Below are 19,408 nucleotides of genomic sequence, written 5' to 3' on the forward strand. Positions count from 1 at the left end.
CAAAGAAGCCCAGAAAACGGCACTCCGAAGGGGCGGGCATTCTTCGGCAGCCCCTATTATATCATGGAAGCATTCTAGGAGTATCCCTGCACTACCCCAGGAACCTTCCCAAAGCACAGCCAATGCCTACTGAAGGCCACAGCAATGCATATAACCACAGGAATTGATGCCAGAGGGATCGATTATTGTCACTAAATGGATCATTTGCCGGATTAGGCCTCTGGCTTCCTGTCATGGTGCTGTTCCGTGTTTCCAGCAGCATTGTAGAGCGGTGCCAGAATTTCTCGCTTCTTGTTTCTAACTGAATGCATGTTTTCTCAGCACATTCAACAGTATTCTGGCACTCTTGTTTTCTCTGATGCTACTAAGTTCCAATATGAATTCCCTGGAGGATGCCAGGTTTTCCTGTATATTGTATAACTGCTAAAAAAAACTGTTTAAATAATTTGGATTAGATTTCTAAATTGCAAATTTACATGCCAAATTAGAAAACCAGCAAAAACAGACCAACAACTTTACAAAAGCTGTCACAGCCCCAGAAAAGTTGACATCTCAAAAATAGCTCTGAATGTAGTCTTTATAACACAGGAAGATGAGGAGTTGCACTGAAAATGCAATGGGATTGTGACTTTGGTTTAAAATATTGCAAATGTCACTCCATTATTTAATAAGGGAGAAACCAGGTAATTACAGACCTGTCAGTTTAACCTCAATTGTGGGGAAATTACTGGAATCCATCATCAGAGATAGAATGACAGAGCACTTGTACAAGTAGCAGCTGATCAAAGTTAATCAGCGTGGATTTGTGAAGGCTAGGTCATGTCTGATTCGTCTAGTTGAATTTTTTGATGAGCTCACTAGCATGGTGGATGGGGGTGGGGGGGGAGTGCCTATGGATATTGTCTATATAGACTTCCCCAGGCATTGGATAAGGTTCCGCACAAGATTATTAGCAAAAATGAGGATGCACAGAATTGAAGATAAACTTGTGACATGGGTTGGTAATCGGTTGGAAGGTAGGAGACAGAGAGTAGGGATAAAGGGAACATTGCCCAGCATTTTGGAGATGACTGTAATGACTCCTTTTAACCCAAAACTAGTATTTCCAGGAAGAGTTAGAAATATTTGAAGTATTAAATAAGAGTAATTGTACAGACTTCAATCTAACTTTGCAGATAAGGTTAACATAAAGGTGGTAATGCCCTCCTGTTGAAAGAATGGACAACAGAGTGTCCAACAAACTCGTTGAGGTTTCCTTGGCTATTATCACCAACAGCCATTCCTAGCCTATGTTGCTCTTTTGAACCTGTTAAAAAGGTTTATTTTTCTTCAATTGGAAGTAAAAATCACAAAACAACTACACTCATTTATAAAGTAAAGTGCATAAATATGTAGTTTCCTGGAACAGGAATGGGGAGTTAAACCACGTGCACTCAGGCACATCTGTGATTACCTCCAGCCTGGGGCCGATAATCTATTATTCTCTTACTGACGAATAATGTCACTCCTCATTTCTTCCTGTGGGTGTTGACTGTTCTAATACAAGCAGTATAGGCTCTCTTCCTGATCAACAACTCTACGATAACAAAGTACCTCAACTAGGTGTCCATAAGCAACTAGAAACAGAATATATGTTACAGAACATAACCGGGCACTGTGACTCGCTCACAAACAAGCCAAAGGTCCACACCGCACATCACAGCAGCATACTGTAGTAAAATCGTAAAATTTAGAATCTTGCTGTAATTTGTTTAAATTAAGTACGCTCATCATTACTTCTATCCCGCTCTTTATTTAACAAATCCTGGCAATTCCACCAGTGCAGTGACAAGAATGCTCAATAAGCATTCACACCAAGAAACATCCTCCTTATCTCAAAAAAGCATCTAGTCATGAAGTGAATAAACCTTGACAAAAGGCATACCTGAGAAAGATGTTTTAGCGAAAATTAAAAGTTTTTTTAAAAAGCTGCATTTAGCAGTTTTATTTGTTTATCTATAGCTTCCTTGGGAATAAACACTAAATAACAACACTTGTAACTGAGACTCTCAGAAACCATCAGCTAATCTTAAAACTTTTCTTCTTCAAACTTGCCTGCAACAAACACTGGAAGAAAAAATGGTTCTAACAGCCTTCAGTTCTACTTTCCAACTGATCTGATTGGTTTTGATGGTTTCCAGTTGTGCCTTTCAATTAATCTCTTCAGTTCATACCGATAACCTCTAACCATGAGGGACAAAAGCTGATGAAACACTGACAAGTTAACAGAGGGATTGAAAAGCTGACGTCAGCTTAAAAAGCTGATGGTTAACATGTATGGTTAAATCCTCACTAATACAGAGTGCTTTCAACATTCATCATTGTAGCATGTTACTCACTATAAACTGCATTTGCAACGCAATAAAGATTTTTATATTTTGTGAAATGCACACAGTTTACCAAAAGAACCACTTGTTCTGCACCATTAATGGCTGACCCTGTGACTGGCAGAATTCAGCAATAGAAAGCAGAGACCAGACTTCATTTCAATAGTGTTGACTTTAAAACTGCAATGGACAGAACTCTCAGCTTTGGCGGGGCGTAGAACCGACAGTAGCAGATTGGCTGTTGTTTATACACCCTGCCTGATTTTCCTTTCCATTAAAGAAAATGGAAAGAAAATTAGATAAGGTGTATAATGGGTGGCCTATCCGATGCCACCAGTTTTCACACCTGCCAATGTTGACAGTTTCGTCCAACTTATTTTTTTAAGGACTACTGCATTAATAGATATTAAGCAGAAAACCAATGAGACCTTATTGAATACTATTGTGCAGGACTGGAGGGTTTTGTAGACCATGGCAACAATAAATGTGAGTAGTCTGATGACTAAATTAAAGGTTTTGAAACGGAGATCACCAGATCCTAGGGCTTCTGCAAGGTCATCGTATTTCTGCCCAGCTGTCATCAGAATTCTCTATTTGGTAGCTTATTAGCATGTTATTTCTATTGCTGTATACCAATAAAAAACACATTTTCTGTAATGATAGCAGATTCTCATTAGGCAGCTTATTTTGGAACTTTGGACAGGTTTTAGTATTTGCAGGGATTCCCCAGGTGTGTGTTAATATTTGCAGCAAGTTCCTCACACAGAAAAGTTTGAACATCATTGCACTAAATAGAAAATAATGGTTGCCTTAGAACACAGTCATCTCTAAGAGTTTCAGAGGGCATGACACACTCTGAGATTCAACAATTGCCAGAGTACCTATTTTGTCTACAAACAATACATCCTGTTAATTTTACAATATTGTAGAACTACTTAAATGGATGCTGTAAAAATGCCACAAGATAGGATGGGGTTTCTAAATTTGCAATTCAAATATTGTCTCATTACACTCTATACAGTTTGTAAAAGTATATTTTCATGGCTGGGTTTCCTGGTGGAAAGCAAACATTTAAATTTACCACTAAATTGAACAGTTTGAGTATCTTCATCTAATTTGTTTCATTTTCTTCAGTATAAGAATAGTACGATAAGACAGATTAACATGTGGCTGGAGAAATGGTGCAGGAGGGAGGGCTTCAGATTCCTGGGGCATTGGGACCAATCTTCCCTCTTATTATTTTTGGGTGCCTAGCCCCTTTAAGAGGCTGCGTGGCCCATTCACAGTTTTGCACCTACGTGAAACTTAACATTAAAAAAGCTGGTTCCAGGCTGTGCGAGACCAGCAGAGAACTGCGTAGCTTATAGGGAACATTGATTGGGATCAGTTCTGGGGTAGGAGGGACCTGTCTAAGATGGATGGGTTGCACCTCAACAGAGCTGGGATGAATGTCCACATGAGGAGGTTAACTAGTGTTGTGGTAAAAGGTGGAAGAAATCCTGAAATGTGTACAAATGAACTTTCTTGACCAGTGTGTTTTCAGCCCAACGAGGAAGGAAGCAGTGCTGGATCTAAATCTGGCGAATGAAGTGGGGCAAGTGGAGCAAGTTTCAGTGGGGGAGCACTTGGGGAACAAAGATCATAATATCATCAGGTTTAGAACAGATATGGAAAAGGACAAGAAAAAATCAAGCGTAAAAATACTTAACTGGAGGAGGGCTAATTTCAGTGAGTTGACAAGGGATCTGGCCCAGGTGGATTGGAATCAAAAATTGGTAGGCAAAACAGTAATTGAACAATGGGAGGCCTTCAAAGAGGAGATGGTTCAGATACAGAGTATACACATTCCCACAAGGGGAAAAAGGGCATCCAAAGATCGTGCTCCCTAGAAGATTAAAGATATAGAGGTTAAAATGAAACAGAAAAAGGAGGCTTATGACAAATGTAACGTTCATAATACTGTAGAGAACCAAGCTGAATACAGAAAGTACAGAGGAGGAATGAAAAAGGGAATAAGAGGGGCAAAGAGAGTATATGAGAATAGATTAGTGGGTAACATAAAAGGGAACCCAAAAGTCTTTTATAAAACTATAAATAGTAAAAGGGTAATCAAAGGAAGGGTGAGGCCAATTATGGACTAAAAAGGAGATCATCTTGTGGAGGCAGAAGGCATGGCTGAGGTACTAAATGAATACTTTGCATCTGTCCTCATTGGAGAAGAAGATGCTACCAATATAGCAATAAAGGACAAGGCAGTACTGATATTGAATAGGATTAGAATAGATAAAGAGGATGTACATAAAAAGTTGGCAGTACACAAAGTCGAAAAGTTACAGGTGACCTGTTAGAGTTCACTGAAATTATGAATGGGTTGGACAGGGTAGACGTGGAGAGAGTGTTTCCACTTATGGGAGAATCCAAAATTAATGGCCATTAATACAAGATAGTTATTAATAAATCCAATAAGGAAATAAGGAGAAATTTCTTTACTCAGAGAGTGGTTAGAATGTAGAACTCGTTACAATAGGAAGTGGTTGAGGCAAATAGCTTAGATGTTTTCAAAAGGAAACTAGATGAGTACATGAGAGAAAAAGGAATAGAAAGATATGCTGAAAGGCTGAGATGATGTGGATCGAGTGGGAGGAGACTTGTGTGGAATATAAACACCAGCACAGAGTAGTTGGGCCAAATGGCCTGTTTCTGTGCTGTATATTCTATGTAAAAAGTCACCTGGTCTGGATGGGATGCATCCTAGGTTACTGAACGAAGTAAGGGTGGAAATTGTGGAGACTGGCCACAATCTTTCAATCCTCTTTAGATATGGGGGTAGTGCCAGAGGACTGGAGAATTACAAATGTTACACCCCTGCTCAAAAAAGGGGAGAGGGATAAACCAGGCAATTACAGGCCGGTCAGCCTAATGTCAGTGGTGGGGAAACTCTTAGACACAATAATCTGAGAAAAAATTAATTGGCACTTGGAAAATTATGGGCTAATAAATGAAAGTCAGCATGGATTTGTTAAAGGCAAATTGTGTTTGACTAACTTGATTGAGTTCTTTGATGAAGTAATGGAGAGGGTTGTAGAGGGTATTGTGGTTGATGTTGTGTATATGGACTTTCAAAAGGTATTTGATAAAGTACCACACAATAGACTTGTTAGCAAAACTAAAGCCCATGTGATTAAATGGACAGTGGCAGCATGGATATAAAATTGGCTAAGGGTCAGAAAGCAGAGAGTAGCGGTGAACAGTTGTTTTTCAGATTGGAGGGAAGTATACAGTCATGTTCCCCAGGGATCGGTATTAGGACCACTGCTCTTTTTGCTATATATTAATGACCCGGACTTGGGTATACAGGGTATAATTTCAAAGTTTGCAGATGACACAGAACTCAAATGTAGTAAACAATGAGGAGGATAGTAACAGACTTCAGGAGGACAGAGAGAGACTGGTGAAATGGGCAGACAAATGGCAGATGAAATTTAACACAGAGAAGTGTGAAGTGATGCATTTTGATAGGAAGAATGTGGAGAGGCAATATAAAATAAATGGTACAATATTAAAGGGGGTGCAGGAACAGGGAGACCTGGGGATGTATGTACTCAAATGTTTGAAGGTGGCAGAACAAGTTGAGAAGGTTGTTAAAAAAAGCATATAGGATCCTTGGCTTTTTAATATAGGCATAGGAAGGAATAGCAAGGAAGTTATGCTAAACCTTTATAAAACACTGATTAGGCCTCAGCTGGAGTATTCTGTTCAATTCTGGGCACCACACTTTATGAAGGATATCAAGGCCTTAGAGAAGGTGCAGCAGATGTTTACTAGAATGGTACCAGGGATGAGGGACTTCAATTATGTGGAGAGACTGGAGAAGCTGGGGTTGTTTTCTTTACAGCAGAGAAGGTTAAGAGGAGATTTGATAGAGGTGTTCAAAATCAGGAACGGTTTTGATAGAGTAAATAAGGAGAAATTGTTTCCAGTGGCAGAAGGGTCAGTAACCAGAGGACTTGATTTAAGGTGATTGGCAAAGAACCATGGGTGACATGAGGACATTTTTTTTTTTTTTCTTTTTTTTTTTTTTACACAGCAAGTTGTTGTGATCTGGAATGCACTGACTGAAAGGATGGTGGAAGTAGATTCAACAGTAACTTTCAAAAGGGAACTGGATAAATACTTGAAATGAAAACATTTACAGGGCTATGGGAAAAGAGCCAGGGAGTGGAACTAATTGGCTAGATCTACCAAAGAGCCAGCACAGGCATGATGGGCTGAATGACCTCCATCTGTGCAGTATCATTCTATGATTCTATTATTCTATTCTATGTTGCTTGACTCTTCCCTCAAAAGTTGACAGTTCACTCAGTGCCCCTCCTTTTAGGTGACATTGCTGTCCCATCTGAAACCCATAATATATATCAAAACACGTCATGTAAGCTTACTGAGAAGCTGACAGCATAAATATGTGTGATGTCAGCCAAAATCTTTGTCATATGCTGTCATTTAGTACTAAATTTTCATTATCCAACATTAGTTTAATTCTTTCCTTTATCTGCACTCTAATCGTTGAGTACACACTCACTACATCAGAGTACATAGATATGTTCAAAATAAAAGGAGTAAAGGTTCTACTCACCCGGAGCATTGGCCCATTCTGAAAGACATGGGGCTCGTCACACACGACGCAGTATTCATTAAGGATCGGTATCCGTTGCTCTGCATATTCAATGGTCTGCACAGAATATGGGGACATTCATTATGAAAAAGCAAGAGCCTTGCTAATGGCTGAAGCCATCATGCTGATGAGCTCCTTACCTGCACGAGAAACCCATGCTCTCTTGATACTAGTGTTCTCGCATTATAGCCAGACTAATGGAAAAAAGGGATGAAAAGAGAACATTAGCCATAACAATAAAGACTGACAGGCATCAATTTATCAGCAATTTTTTTCACAAGACACCAGGAAAAATCTATGAAGTTTGCTTACACTATCATTGCTAAAAGAATAGCCAGGTACAGTCTGCTAACAAAACCCTTCTAGAGCCACCGTGTTAGATATTCTAACATATTCACACTAATGCAGACACTACATCAGCCAAAGCACTAACCCTTCAGTGTGGATTCTATTATGTTATATTTAGCTTTTATTAAAATTTATTAAAAACATTCAAAATCTTGAAAACTTCAATTGGTCAACTTGAATTCTTCTCTTTTCAAAGATGAAGTTGTTGCCAGAGACACTCTCTTCCATCCCTGTCCTCACCCAAGACATCATCTTTCCCCCAACACCTTCTTTTCTCCAAGGTTAAGAACATAATAACAGTCTTAATTCTTTAATGTCACAGCTATCCTATTTTGCCATGATATAGGCCCAAAAATTTGCAATTGGGGGGCACAATTGGGACACGACCCTGGTGGGATTGGGGGGAGTGGGGGAGACTTTTGGATGCAACCCAAATGCACTGGGTTTCTTTCCCATTTATGACAAAATAAATTGCACTCGGGTGAGGGGAGGTGGGAGGATAGCACTCCTGCCTGCACCCTGTCACGTTGGCACAAAAGTTTAGGTGTGCCTCAGGAGCACTCCCAGGATTTCCCGAGAATTCTGCCCGAAGCACCCCATTAGGTCCAATGTTTGCTGAGAACAGGCACAGTTCCCATTACAAGCCTAAAATGGGGCTGTAGGGTGTAAAAGTGAATGGAAACCAACCCCAGAAGGCTTGATTGCCCCTTTTCAACTAACACCTTAACATCATGACTGGAGGATTTAAAAAAGTGCGTTTTTTCTGGGTTTCAGGTGCCACCTCTCACTTGGGTGGTCACTCCTGTTGTTCTGCTATGAGTGTCAGTGTCCGCATGAATTTTTAAATGACCCTATCCCTGGGATTTGGGATGGGGTCATCAATTGCTCACCGTAGCTTTTCTGCCCGGTTACATTTCTGGCCCACTACACTTCTGTCCCCTTTGAATTGATCATAGGATTTCTACCCTTATATTTTTAAGAGTTTTAAAATAGCAAGTTCCGCTGAACCATTTTAGAAGTATTTTGCTTAATTTAAAAAATATTTTCTATTGTATTTGCTGTCCTGGCTGGCCTCCTATCTTCCACCTTCATAAAGTTAAGCTCATCCAAAACTCTGCTGCATGCAACCTAACTCACATCAAATCCTGCTCACCCATCACGCCTGTGCTTGCTAACCTAAATTAGCTCCCGGTCTGGCAACACGTTGATTTGAAAATTCTCATCCTCGTGTTCAAATCCCTCCATAGCCTCACCCCTCCCAATCTCTGTCACCTCCTCCAGCCCTACAAACCTCCGAGAACGCTTGTGTATCTCCAATACTGGCCTCTTGTGCATACCTGACTTCTTTCACCCCACCATTGGTGGCCGTGCCTTCAGCAGTCTAGGCCTGAAGCTCTGGAATTCCCCCTCTAACTCTCTCCGCCTCTCCACGTCTCTCTCCTCCTTTAAGATACTCCTTAAAACCTACCTTCTTTGGTTTGGTATCAAATTTTGTCTAATTACTCTCCTGAGAAGCTCCTCAGGACGTTTTACTATGCTAAAGGCGCTATATAAATGCAAGTTAATGTTGTTATATCAGTATGAATAAAAGACTTATATTTATATAGTGCCTTTCACAACCTAAAGATGTCTCAAAGCACTTTACAGCCAATGAAGTACTTTTCTGAAGTGTAGTCACTGTTGTAATGTAGGAAACACGGCAGCCAATTTGCACACAGCAAGATCCCACAATCAGCAATGTGATAATGACCAAATAATCTGTTTTAATGATGTTGATTGAGGAATAAATATTGGCAAGGACACAGGGGGAAACTCCCCTGCTCTTCTTCGAAATAATGCTGTGTGATCTTTTATATCCACTTGAGGGGGCGGACGGGGTCTTGGGTTAACGTCTCATCCAAAAAATGGCACCTCTGACATTGCAGCGCTCCCTTGGTACTGCACTGGAGTATCAACCTAGATTTTTGTGCTCATGGCTCTAGAGTGGGACTTGAACCCAAAACTTTCAAGCCTAGAAATTGGATATGGCCACAAAAGGGGCAGTGTTAAGGCCCAACAATGTTAAGCTGCACCATGTCAAAATGGTCTAGGTAGCACGCAAAATTCATGCTCAGTCCTCATTAACATGATTATAGTCTTGATTTCAGCACTAAAGCTGATGCTCATTGGCTTAACGCTCAACAGGTGGGCCAATATCGAATCCAGTATAATTCCCAGTTATGTTTGCCACAGGCTTATTCAGTACTTGATGGGGAGGTGCATTGATGCTACAGCACCACATTGTCAAGCCACTCAAAACTGCAGTTGCAAGAAGGTAATGTAAACCCATGGTGGAGCGTCAGCCAAGGGAGAGAGCTCACAGATTCTCCGACGCGGCTCTTGAGGCACTGATCATGACCATGGAGAGGAGGCGGGCTGTCCTCTTCCCATACATTGGAAGGAAACCCTCGCCACACACCTCGCAAAGGCTCTAGCAGGAGATAGCCGCAGGTGTCACAGCCAGCACTATGGTGCCAAGGTTAGCCATCCAGTGCCAAAAGAAGTTTAATGACCTCACAAGACATGTCAAGGTGAGTGAAGGCTTCAGCAAATGCCATATCTCACCATCTGCACCACAAGCCTCACACACTACTCAATGTATCACACCCCCAGCACTCACCTACCAACAATCTCTACCTATCACCACTCACACCTCATAATCAGAGCTTCACTTCACCCTCACAACCTTACCACTGCTGCAGCACTCACACCCACATCTCACACCTTGCACACACTGACAGCTATACTATGGCAGGCACATCACCTAAACACATTGCACCACACTCACTCACACACATCTCTTTCTCTTGCAGGCCAAGGTCACGCATAATCGGAGGGAGCAGCGGGCAGGCTGACATCCACGACCTCAGCCAGCTGGAGGAGAGTGTGCTAGGCATCATTGGGCGGCAGATCATAGAGGCCGTGGCAACCGGCGAGGTTGAACCTTTTGGGGACAACAATAGTATGTTCATTCCTAATCCTTCTTCTCACATCCCACTTTCCCTCATCTCACAATCTCTTCTCACTTTCAAGCTGTTGATGCTGTACACATGCATATCTTGCTTCTCCCGCCCTCCCTTCACTAGAACCCGACTCTTGTGCCTTTCTGCTTTCAGATAATTAAGAACAAGCACCTGAGCAGCCTGTCCCTGAGGCAATGCACGAGAGCGAGGGGGGAGACACAGCATCATTGCATCTGTTACTAGCAGATACCAGCTCAGAAACTGGCACTGCATGTACTTTAGAGGCTAGTGTAGAAGCGGGATCCATACAGGGTGAGGCACCGGGCATGAATGAGCTGCAGCAAGGCCAGGGGGAAAGGGTAGCTTGGAGACCAACTCCCCAGAGGGTGAGTTCACGTGTGAGTGCTGCTGCACAGGACTCAGATGAGGATCTCGATGGAGTGGCCTTCAGAAGAAGGGTGATGGGCATGCACACTGAATTGCTAGGTGGAATGGCAAGCCTGCCAGAGAGCTTCGTGACAATGTCAAGGAGCATGGAGGAGTCCACCTCCAACATTTCACGGGGCTTTTCGCAGAGCTTGGAGCTCAGGATTTCCAGGCTGGAAATGATGGAAGACTCCCGAAGAGACCGTGTCAACCCAGACATGATGGTACGTGTGATGGGCGATGCCGTGGCTGCCATTGCAGCACAAGTGGAAGCAACCCAACGTCTTAGTGCAGCAGCGGAAGCGCAGACCGCTCTCATGCAGTCTCAGTATGATGCCACCCAAGCTCAGACCGCTCTCATGCAATCTCAGTGTGATGACACCCAAGCTCAGACCGCTCTCATGCAATCTCAGTATGCCACCCAAGCTCAGACCGCTCTCATGCAATCTGTGTGATGCCACCCAAGCTCAGACCGCTCTCATGCAGTCTCAGTATGATGCCACCCAATCTCAGACCGCTCTCATGCAGTTTGTGTGATGACACCCAAGCTCAGACCGCTCTCATGCAATCTCAGTGTGATGCCACCCAAGCTCAGACCGCTCTCATGCAATCTCAGTGTGATGCCACCCAAGCTCAGACCACTCTCATGCAGTCAGTGTGATGCCACCCAAGCTCAGACTGCTGCCATTGTGTCTGGGTTTACCATTGTCGACCTTGGCTTGCAGGGTGTTGCAGCAGCCCAGCAATCTGTGTGCCAACAGATTGCTAGGAATGCTGACACCCTGCCCCGGAGGAGTGGCAGTGGGTCAGTGGAGCAGGACTCTGCTGTCCTCTTTCAAGATGACAGTATTCCTGTTCCCACCACTGCCACTCCACCATTGCCCTTGCCTCGGCCTGTCAGCCAGCCAGCCCAGACTGGTGGTGCAGTCTACAGTCGGCCCTTCTAGGGCTACAGCTGCTCGAGGTCATCCTGCAAGGCCATCTGAAGTCTCCCCCATGGAAACTCAGCAGCCTTCCACCAGCCTGGAAGATTGCTGACACAACGAACTGACGCAGGATGAATGCATCATGGCTGCTGCCAGGATAGCAGGCATTAACCATGAGGAAGTGCTGGGCATGGTCGCACACCAACTGCACATTTAGTTTGCAGTTATGGAAGATCTCAGGATTGTAATACAGCGCCCGCAAAGCCACATGGGTGCAGTTGATGGCGCTCTACACCGTGGGGAAAGCCCGCTATCCTGGCAAAGCCACATGCTCGCTCGTCCTGCTTCTCTTTGCTCAGAGAGAAGAAAACATTGTTCCTGCTCCTGGTATAGAGAGCCTCAGTGACATCCCGGATGCAGCGATGGATAACAAATTGTGAGATGTTAGCTATGTCTCCTGCTACAGACTGGAAGGATCCGCTGGCAAAGAAATTGAGGGCCACAGTGACCTTGACTGACATTGGGAGAGCAGTGTTTGCTCTGCTCTCAGGCTGCAGATCTTGTTGCATGAGGTGGCAGAGTTCTGTGATCACCTCCTTGGTGAAGCGGAGCCTCCTAATACACTGCTCCTCACTTAAATGGATATAAGAGAAGTTCTGACGAAAGGTCATCGACCTGAAATGTTAACACAGTTTCTCGCTCCACAGATGCTGCCTGACCTGCTGAGTATTTCCACCATTTTCTGTTTTTAATAAGAGAAGTGCTGTCTGAAGACTCTAGGTGGGTAAGGCCTCCTGTTGAGAGCCCTCCTGCCCTCCTCCTCCTCCTCCTCCCTCTGTGCGCATCTTTTCCTCTTAATCGCTGCCTCTGCTCCCTCTCCCTAAGATACTCAAGTGCGAGGGGGATTGCCAATAGAACCCCCATGACTGTGAGCAAGTGTTGTGAGCAGAAGCCTTTAAATAAGAATGAAGGTGTTCTCCATTTGTAACAACACTCCCTGTTACCTTAGGACCTTGAAAGAAATTTATAAAACTGCTGGAGTTGCAGAAAGTTGCACAGAGCCAGTCAAACTAAAGAAACATGTCAGGTGCAAGTAGTTGCTGAAGATCCCTTTAAATACCATTGCTGGAGCCTCCTCCCTGCTCGTCAATGCTTGCTCACTTGTTGCACTTAAGACATGCTGGTAAGTTGAACGGCGAACTCCAAACTCACAGATTGGGCATCAAATGAGCGTTGCACACTCACTGATCTGAAAATGGCGGTCTCTGCAGGATCCACTGGCAGAAGAGCAGCCGCCGCTATTTCTTCACTCGAATCTGGCGCTAACGGGTGGTGATAAACCCCCCAATTTCTGGGTCTCAGGCTCAGCGGTGAGAGTGCTACCATCTGAACCACGGGTGACACTATGCAATATTAATGATGAATGCATCAGTTTGGCTCAAGTGGTAGCATTCTCACCTTTGGGTCAGAAGGTTAGGAACATAAGAACAGTGGTAGGCCATTCAGCAGCTCGAGCCCGTTCCGCCATTCAATTAGATCATGGGCGGTCTATATCTTAACACAATCTACCCACCTTGGTTCCGTAACCCATAATACCCTTACCTAACAACATTTATGGGTTGTGGGTTTTTACAGCAATGAGGGAATGCTGTAGTGCCCGAGGGGCTGCACTTTAGATAAGATGTTAAACTGCAATTAATTTGCCTGTTCAGGTGGGTGTTAAAAGATCTTTTGGCAGCATTCAAAGGGGAGCAAGAGTTCTTAGGATGTCATGATGAATATTCTTCCATCAACCAAATTTCCAAAATATAACAGATTGAGTGGTCATTCATCTCATTGCTGTTTGTGGGCTGTGCTGGCCCAAAACGTCTATGTTGCCTACGGAACTCCATGTTTGACTTCCTCCCATCAGGTTTCCACCCCTGCCATAGTACCGAAACATCTCTTATCAAAGTCACAAATTATATCTTATGTGACTGATTGTGGTAAACTACTGCTCTTCGTCCTTCTCGACCTGTCTGTAGCCTTTGGCATGGTTGACCACAACATCCTACTCCAATGCTGGGTGGGATTGCACTCGCCTGGTTCCATTCTTATCTATCCAGTCATAGCCAGAGAATTACCTGCAATGGCTTCTCTTCCCACTCCCACACCGTTACCTCTGGTGTCCCTTAAGGATCTATCCTTGGCCCCCTCCTATTTCTCATCTACATGCTGCCCCTCAGTGGCATCATCCGAAAACACATCAGGTTCCACATGTATGTTGACGACACTCAGCTCTAACTCACCACCACCTCGCTCGACCCCTCCACTGGCTCTAAATTGTCAGACTGCTTGGCCAACATCCAGTACTGGATGAGCAGAAATTTCCTCCAACTAAATAAGACCAAAGCCATTGTCTTCTATTCCCTCCATAAACTTTGTTTCCTAGCCACCGACTCCATCCCTCTCCCTGGCAACTGTCTGAGGCTGAACCAGACTGTTCACAAAGTTGATGTCGTATTTGACCCCGAGGTAAGCTTCCGACCACATATCCACGCCATCACTAAGACCGCCTATTTTCACCTCCATAACATCGCCATACTCCAACCCTTCCTCAGCTAACCCTCATCCCTGCCTTTATTACCTCTAGACTTGACTATTCCAACTCTCTCCTGGCCGGCCTCCCATCTTCTACCCCCCATAAACTTAAGGTCATCCAAAATTCTGCTGCCCGTATCCTAACTCGCACCGTTCACCCATCACCCCCGTGCTCGCTGACCTACATTAGCATCTGGTTAAGCAAGGCTTCAATTTTAAAATTCTCATCCTTGTTTTCAAATCCCTCCATGGCCTCACCCCTCCCTATCTATGTAATCTCCTCCAGCTGCCCAGTCCATAAGCTCTAAAATTCCCTCCCTAAACTTCTCCGCCTCTCTACCTCTCTTTCTTCCTTTAAGATGCTCCTTTAAACCTACCTCTCATCTGCCCTAATATCTCCTTATTTGGCTTGGTGTCAAATTTTGTTTGATAACGCTCCTCTGAAACACCTTGGGATGTTTTACTATATTAAAGGCGCTATATAAATGCAAGTTGTTGTTGTTGTACAGGGTTGCATAAAGTCTACAGCACAGAAACAGGCCATTCGGCCCAAATGGTCTATGACGGTGTTTATGCTCCACACGAGCCTCCTCCCACTCCTCTTCATCTAACCCGATCAGCAAGTCAGTGTACTCATCTCACGACTGCGCTGGAACATCAGCGTGACACTCACATCCTTCTGACTCAAAGACATTAGAACCAATAGTGCCAGCGACTGCGCTAGCTGACACTGGTGGATAGTTTATCCTTGGTGATGACCCATCACTGCAGGGAAATTCAAGGCAATACTGCTTTCAAACATTATAAATACTCTTCTCAGATGTTTCACTCTTTAAATGTGTTATCTGCTTGAACAGTAATATGTTTAACCTATTTCTAATACAAATTGCTGCCTGCATCTAGGGTAGCTAATGTAACCCCACTATTTAAAAAAGGTGGTAGAGAGAAAACGGGGAATTATAGATCGGTAAGCCTGACATCGATAGTGGGGAAAATGCTAGAGTCCATTATAAAAGATGTAATAGCAGAGCACTTGGAAAACAGTGACAGGATTGGACAAAGTCAACATGGATTTACAAAAGGTAAATCATGCTTGACTAATCTACTGGAATTTTTTCAGGATGTAACTGGTAGAATAGATAAGGGAAGACCAGTGGATGTGGTGTATTTGGACTTTCAGAAGGCTTTCGATAAGGTCCCGCAGTTGTACAGGGCCTTGGTGAGACCACACCTTGAGTATTGTGTGCAGTTTTGGCCGCCTTATCTGAGGAAGGATGTTCTTGCCATGGAGGGAGTGCAGCGAAGATTCACCAGACTGATACCTGGGATGGCAGGAATTACGTATGAGGATAGATTGGGTCGATTAGGCTTATATTCGCTAGAGTTTAGAAGAATGAGGTGTGATCTCATTGAAACTTATAAAATTCTAACAGGACTAGACAGACTAGGTGCTGGAAGGACGTTCCCGATGGTCGGGGAGTCCAGAACCAGGGATCACAGTCTAAGGATAAGGGGTAAGCCATTTAGGACAGAAATGAGGAGGAATTTCTTCACCCAGAGAGTGGTGAACCTGTGGAATTCTCTACCACAGAAGGCAGTTGAGGCCAATTCATTAAATATATTCAAGAAGGAGTTGGATATATTTCTTAAGGCTAAAGGGATCAAGGGATATGGGGAGAAAGCAGGGACAGGGTACTGAATTTGGATGATCAGCCATGATCTCATTAAATGGTGGAACAGGCTCGAGGGGCCGAATGGCCTACTCTTGCTCCTATCTTCTATGTTTCTATGTCAACACACAAAATTTATCAAATTCATAAAACATATATAACAAAAAAAAACCACAATATTGCAGAATATGAGAGTGGGATCACGCGGAGGATTCTGCTGGTTGAAATCATGCTGCGTGAGGTTAATAACGAACATGTTAAACATGTTCATATAAGAATCTGCTGTTCACCATTTTAACAGAATTGACTGTTCATTTTAAACCTCTTAATGGCTTAATCTGGTGATGAAAATTAACTGAAGCCCTTAATAACTAATGATTCCACATGAAAAGACATAGCAGTAATTGAAATAAACTGCTATCCTATTTCAAAAACAGTGGTCTGGTTTTCTTTTTGTATTTTAGAAATTTCCAAATGCACCCTACTCAGAGCCCAGACTGTCCAGTCCATTACTGAGCAAGTGGTAAAGCTGATGCTTTAGTCTCTCAGTCAGTGTTCTGATCACAGCTGTGAACATGTGCCCCTGCAGAGTCAGCAAGAATTTGCAGTGATGCTGGCTGTGTGCACAGCATTTTAAACAGTGCTATCTGTGAGACCAGCCAACTCTCTCTACAACATTCTGTTGTAGAGAGAGAGAGAGAGACAATACACAGTCCAGTGGCTTACCAACATTGTCACTGTAACAAATACTATGCTTCAAGTGTAATAAAGTTCAATGTGGGGAAGTGTGAGGTCCTCCACTTTGGATCCAAGAAAGACTAATTGGAATATTTTCTTAATGGTGAGAGAGTAGGAGTAAAGGGATTTAGGTGTCTATGTGCACAAATCAGTAAAAACAAGTTTCTTTAAAATTAATTCTTGGGGATGTGGGTGTCACTGACAAAGCTGGCATTTATTGTCCATCCCTAGTTGCCCTCGAGAAGGTGGAGATGGGACTTTTTGAAATACAATTGAGTGGCAGTTAAGAGTCAACCACGTTGGTGTGAGACTGGAGTCACATATAGGCCAGATCCGATAAGGAAAGGAATGCGCAAATGGTACAGCAACTTCAGGCGAGTGACAGTTGTGAGGTTAAACTCAAAAATCCAAAAGTCCCAATTGCGCCGCTCCCCCCATTAGCTTCACAAAAACGGCAGCTCGCTGTCTGGCTCACCATTGAAATGCATTGAACGACGTGAAGCTGCTGTATTTGCGTGGTAGACATAAACTAAACTCGCCACAGAAAGCTAAGTCTTGCCCATTCCAGTCTAAGTGCCCCTTTAACCATGTGATAACTGTTAATTACTGCCAATCAACCTTTATGGCACCAAAAGTTAACTATTATAAATGTGGAGTCGCATTCCTTCAGGCATTAATTGTTGTTGGCAATTTAAAAAATGTCAAATTTAAAATGTTTTTTTTTTGCTCTTCCTATTTCTTTTCTCTCTCTCAATCCAATCTTTTTTTCCCTCTCTTCATATCTCTCATTCTAATTTACACTTCCTTCTCAGTCCTTGCGCTGTTAATTTCATTATCCTTCAATCTAATTGGTTAAGGAGATACACAGTTGCTTTCCCCGTTCACTCAGGTCCCAGATGCTCTGTTTCCCTCGCTGCGATGTTATCAGCTCGCACTTTCAGCAACATTCCACGCTAAAAATTTAAAAACCTAAACGTGCAAGGGCAAGTCTAACTAACGGCAGATGCCGTTAGATGCCCTGCTACAGCAAAATTTGGCCATCATCTTTGGTATTTCTTTCTTTGCTGGCTTTTCACTTAAGGGATAGTTTGAAATATGTGGCATGTATCGGACTCTAATAGACAGGACATGGCAGCAGTATTTGTCTTTAATTCTAATGAAAAGAATCCTTTATCAAAAAATGAGAAATGAAAAGAAATGATATTTAATAGAATTCACTGTATTGGTCCTTTTCTTCAGTGACTCTAGATTTTATCTGAAGTCCCTATAATTGAATTCAAAATCACCCTCTTCATCAGTTCCCATCCCATTTAAAAAGAAATCCAGCCTCAACTTTTCTTAACTTCAGGCAACTAAGTAAGTGGGCAAGCAATCACCCAATCTCTGTGTACGCTGCTTGTTTGAGTCAATATAAGGGATGCTTGTTGTAGAGGGGAAATGGCCAAGGTCAAATTTTCTCCAGAGAAAGTCTCTGTCACTGTGACATTCCAAACAGCAGCCCTGCTGTGACCTCTGAAGACTCATCACAAATATCCAGTGACAATACAGAACCATGCTTCACATTGCTGTGCTACTGGGACACTGATTTATAAAATGCCTACAATGTTAATGGCTTAAGATAAAGATAGGACAGTTCTAATGAAAATATTTCATGTATCTGCAGCACAGATCTAAATCCAATGCAAGACTACTGCAATCTTGATTAGCAGGTTCTAACTTCAATGCTGTGACTCAGTTTTAAACTAGATGTTGGTGGCACTCATCTTGAATATATATGTTTGAGATCAGACCAGCTAATTTTCTAAACTCCTCTATCTTTTGTTAATGTTAGTCTTTGAAATGTATGAAATCCTATCATTAAGTTCACTCAGGAAAAATAAAAAGAGAAAATGGAAACTAGAAATGTACATACTGTAGGCTGTGATGAAGAGGAAGGTACTAATATGCCAATGAGACCTGAGGTAAGTGAGAGTCTTCTACCCTCAGAAGTGGGCTCTTTGCACAGCTCCGTTTTACCCACTTTGGCATTGCTGGAATAGGACCTGCTCAGCAGCTTATGGTGTTTCAGTCCATCTGTGTCCTCTGTCTTCAGAGTGCTGGAACAGGACTTGCTCAGCAGCTTATGTGGCTTGGGGGCACTGTTGTGCTCACATCTGGGGTCACCAGAACACGTCCTGCTCAGTAACTTATGGGGTTTCAAAGGAAGATTTTCATCTAGCCTCATGGTAGCAGAACATGACCGACTTAAAAGTTTATGTGGCTTTGTAGAATTAGCCTGTTCAGCTCTGGGGTCACTGGAGAAAGAACGGCCAAGAGGTTTGTGAGGTTTGGAGTCACAACCATCTTCCACCTTGACAGTATTGGAACAGTTCCTCTTTAACAGTTTCTGTGACTTGGGAATCCCATCTTGTTCTGGCTTCAACTTTGATTTGCTTTTGCCACATCCAGGTGGAGGATAACTTGGCGACCTAGAATTGAAGCAATGCTATATTCAATTTTAAATTTTAAGGTACTTCTATGAATACAATGGACAACAACTACTAGGAACACTTTTGCATTCATTCAACTATAGATTAATTACAGCTCATTAATCCAGCACATTATGATTCTAACAACATTGTGTATACTGAATAAACTAGAATCATGCACTCAATCACCTTCATTTACAGCCTAAAAGGGG

General features: G+C 43.0%; 1 protein-coding gene across 2 annotated transcripts in view; it reads right to left on the reverse strand.

The window, feature by feature from the left end:
* parp8 (poly (ADP-ribose) polymerase family, member 8) overlaps window positions 1-19,408 on the reverse strand; it is a 627,363-nt gene that overhangs the window by 161,134 nt on the left and 446,821 nt on the right. For both annotated transcript variants that reach the window (XM_085972589.1, XM_085972580.1), the window contains 3 exons: window positions 18,641-19,196; window positions 7,179-7,232; window positions 7,000-7,095 (listed from right to left, as the gene is read on the reverse strand). In XM_085972589.1, the coding sequence (XP_085828715.1) occupies window positions 7,000-7,095; window positions 7,179-7,232; window positions 18,641-19,196 (706 nt within the window). The remainder of the gene's footprint in view (window positions 1-6,999; window positions 7,096-7,178; window positions 7,233-18,640; window positions 19,197-19,408) is intronic.

The sequence above is a fragment of the Somniosus microcephalus genome, chromosome 2 (assembly GCF_052327205.1).
Source record: "Somniosus microcephalus isolate GS21.2 chromosome 2, FLI_Smic_1.0, whole genome shotgun sequence".
Classification (NCBI taxonomy): domain Eukaryota; kingdom Metazoa; phylum Chordata; class Chondrichthyes; order Squaliformes; family Somniosidae; genus Somniosus; species Somniosus microcephalus.